This window comes from Octodon degus, unplaced genomic scaffold (assembly GCF_000260255.1).
Source record: "Octodon degus isolate 3935 unplaced genomic scaffold, OctDeg1.0 scaffold00102, whole genome shotgun sequence".
Lineage (NCBI taxonomy): Eukaryota > Metazoa > Chordata > Mammalia > Rodentia > Octodontidae > Octodon > Octodon degus.
The window spans coordinates 1,965,228-1,969,097 of record NW_004524678.1 but is presented as its reverse complement, the minus strand read 5'-3'; the positions used below and the strand labels follow the sequence as shown (position 1 = coordinate 1,969,097).

Here is a 3,870-nt window from a genome sequence, read left to right as displayed (position 1 = left end):
AATCCCTAGTAGTGCACACTGTCTGTACTGGCCCCAGAGCCCTGGGCATGCTGTGCCAGCCAGGCCACTGAAACTGGGTGCGGTGGTGCATGCCTGTAATCCCAGCGCTAGGGAGGCTGAGACAGGAGGATCACTACGAGTCTGAGCTGCAGAGTGAGACCCTGTATCAAATAAATAAATAAAAGTAAAATAAAAAATAAAAGAAGTGATGGTATGGAGGTGGGAGCTGCCCTACAGACATGTTCACACTTCCCAGAAACGAAAGCGAATAAAAACATTTAAAAATAGAACAAGAGCATTCCTTCCCCCACTTCAACAAAAATTATATAACATATATGATTATGGCTTTATATATAATGTATGTAAAAACTTCATTTGCTAAAAACACCAGAAAGTTTTAAAAGATGGGTGTTGCACTGCCTACACTCATAACCACTCAGGAGGCTGCGACACAAGAGAGTTTGAAGCCAACCTGGGCACAAAGTGAGACTCTTTAAAAGATTAGAAATCTACCAAAGATCAGGAAAACTACAAACGAGGACAAACAGACAAACATTTTCAGTAAGGGTTCTGTGCACTGATTGTGCTTGTACTGAGTTTTCGAGCTCACTCCTACCAGGCAGGAGGGAGAGAGTGAGGAAAATAAAGGCAACAAAACTATTTTACGTTACAGGGAAACGACTGTGAATAGCACGGAAATTAGCAAAGCATCTGTAGCCTGGCGAGGAACTACTAGTGACCCTTCGTCCCCAACCATGTGGGATCCGGGATTGAACTCAGGCCCTTGTGCTCGCCAGGGAAGTGCTTATTCCACCGAGCCATCTCCCCGGCCCCCCACGTGCGATCCTTTGTTAAGCCTTCTCGTCCTGGGCCTGAGAGCTCCGGGAGGACGCGTGGCCCGCTCACCGTCGTCTCGTCACGCAGAGCTCGTCCAGGAGATGCAGCTCTCTGTAGCTCAGCCACCGCTCGTCCGGCAGCTCCTCTTCCTTCTGCAGCAGCTGCTCGTACAGGCGAACTGGATTCCAGCCAGTCATTATGTCATAAGTGATTACACAGCCCAAGGAATGGGACACTATTGAGACTTTACCCCCTTTTTCTTCAAAGTCTGGATTCCGAGAACAGAAAAGGGAATATAATCGATTCAGCTCTTGCTGAAGGCCTTTAACTAGCTGTTTGAAATAAGAAAATATTAGCATATTAGAGTTATCGCTGAGCACTATAAACTTTACTTCTCAACTCAAATGTATTTAAGAAAATGAACATTACTGACCAAATACACTTCTAAGGATTAATTCAGGCATGAAGGCATACAAAGGACTACAATCCACACATCACTCGAGAATATACAGGCAGATAGTACCCACACGTTCCTTTTATACCACTTAAGTCAACTACGTGAGTCCCCAGTTCTAGAGATTAAGGAAAATGTTCCATGCAAAGTTCGGTGACATGTCTAAAGACCTCTGGAAATTTCTTCATTGCAACCTATCCATAGGCAATTCTAAATTTTTGTACCATGTGGTTTTTAATTATAGTAAAATTTATAAAGTATCTGAGTTTATAAGAGGTACACTAGCATCCACATTAACATCTCAGATAGAGTCATGAAAGATAAAACCATTGTATGACTGAAGAAAAAGCTGATGTTGACCTACTACCTCTACTGGGCCCTGGACTGCATTTGAAGATGTCTTTTCTTCCTACTGCTATTTCTAATTGATTATAAATTTTCTGACTCATGACTCAATTTCTCTTATCACCACTTCTTACTATGTCAGCTGCTACTCTGACATACAAAGATTATTCACTGCTTCTGCCTTTGATATTGTAGTTACACCTCAAGAGATGACGAGCCCTCATCTTACTCAGCGTTCTTGACCTGTGGACATAAACTAAACATCGTATGAGCTCTTTATGCGTGGCACAGGGAGAGGTGACATGAAAGAAGACTCGATGCTCTCTGTTTTCTTTTCTTTTCTTTTTGTGGTGTTGGGGATCAAACTTGAAACCTTGCACTTGCCAGGCGGGCACTTGTGCTGCTGAGCTGTCTCTCTAGCTTTGATGCTCTCTGTTGACATCTCAACAGCTCTGTGACTCAAACCCAAGGGCAGGGCAAAGCTACTGAGGCCATGCGCCACACCTGATGTGATATGCTCAGCCGAGGAAGAGAGAGAAGGTGAGCTGGTGACATGTGGCAGGATAGGGTGTCCTTTCTGTATGGAGCATTATGTGATGTTTACTTTAATTGCAATTTGATTTTTTCCCTTCAGAAAAGGAATAAAAGAGTTCCATGCTTCAGTGCAATGTTCTCCAGTTGTCAACACGCGTCACCGGAGGGCCTGCGATAGGCAGTGATTGGGCTCCATTCCAGAGCTCCGCACTCAGAAGCTCTAACCCCGGGCCTGGAAATTTGTATTTACTTTAGTGACAAGTTCCTAGAAAATGCAGATGCTGCTGGCGTGGGGACCACAATTTAGCAGCTACTAATTTATTTATTCATTTATTTTTTTGTGGTACCAGGGATTGAACTCAGGACCCTGCGCTTATTCTACTGAGCTATCTCCCTGGCCCAGCAGCTACTAACTTAGTGGCAAATGCACATAAAAATCTCCCAAGACTTGGGGTAGTTGAAGTATGACACGGAACTACATGGCTGTCCTCAAAGGGAGCTGTAATATAAGGTCTGGGGATGTGACATGCATTAAGAACATCCAAGATCATCCTTATCCTTGTGAAATTTTCTTTTTTTACAATTCATATGAAGGTGGTGCTGAAAATCTTAACAACTTTTATGTAAAATAAACTCATTTAGAAGTGATACGGTATAGTGTGTGTGTTTGTGTGTGTGTGTGTGTGTGTGTGTGTGTGCACGTGCTAGGTAAGAACCCAGGGCCTTGTGCACACTAAGCAAGTGTTTGATCCCTGAGCTACACCCATCAGCCCAAGTTTTACTTTGGAAGGCCTTGCTTCTAAGGTTTGTATTATGTAAATTTAGCACTAATAAGTATATTCTTTAGTGCTCTGGCAAAAGGTACGTAACCTTTATGTTTTTACATACCAACCTCCAAATTAAAATTTAAAAATCAAAAAAGGTAATCATTGTATCAACCTGTTCTGTATTCAGATTGAAAGCATCTGTACTGTACTACATGCTTCATTCGTCTGGCTGTGTGGCATGACCGATAAGGTCAGGAGCTAAGACAGGAGCTGAGACAGTCTGTCCAGCAGTGTAGTACTTCCCCACGAAGCATGCAGTTTCGGAAGAGCTCATGATTTCACCTGCTCTCGTCACACCCTAGAAGTGGCTGCTCTACCTGCTTATCAGAGAGTGTCTGGATGGGGTCGTATTTTGTTACCTTTTCCTGTGGCTTACCAACCGAGAGCATCTGTCTATGACTTTAAAAGCTACATTGGTTTTTCCACATGGCTACGCACACCTCTTAATGCTCCATAACTCGGCCACTGAACAGCAAAAGGACAAATTACTTCTTTTTCTATAAACCCCCCCCCCCCTTTCCTACTCCTTTCCAGTGAGGATCTCAAGTCTACTCATTTGGGACATGTGAGCCACAACTAACGACACACTCTGGGATCTTCCTTAGGTCTGCATTATCTAATCAGACTACTGAATCATTTACCCAGTGGGGATGGAAGAGCTTTGCAAAAATTTAAAAGTTTCTAATTCTCATAACCAGCATGCATGAGCTAAGTTTTATGAAGAAATCAATCAGAGACAAAAATACAAGCATTCAAGAGAAAGCTCAAGCACAAATACTGCTGAGGAATCTAATCTTTTTTCTTTCGCCTTGCTTTCAGGACATTTTAATGACAAAAAATAGTCTGGATATGAGTCAAACAATGACAAGCTAC

General features: G+C 42.9%; 1 protein-coding gene across 1 annotated transcript in view; it reads right to left on the bottom strand.

Annotated features, from left to right (window-relative positions):
• The window catches only part of Ddhd1 (DDHD domain containing 1), a 73,906-nt gene that overhangs the window by 19,142 nt on the left and 50,894 nt on the right, over positions 1 to 3,870 (bottom strand). The window contains exon 8 of the mRNA XM_023723743.1: positions 907 to 1,169. Coding sequence (XP_023579511.1) covers positions 907 to 1,169 — 263 coding nt within the window. The remainder of the gene's footprint in view (positions 1 to 906; positions 1,170 to 3,870) is intronic.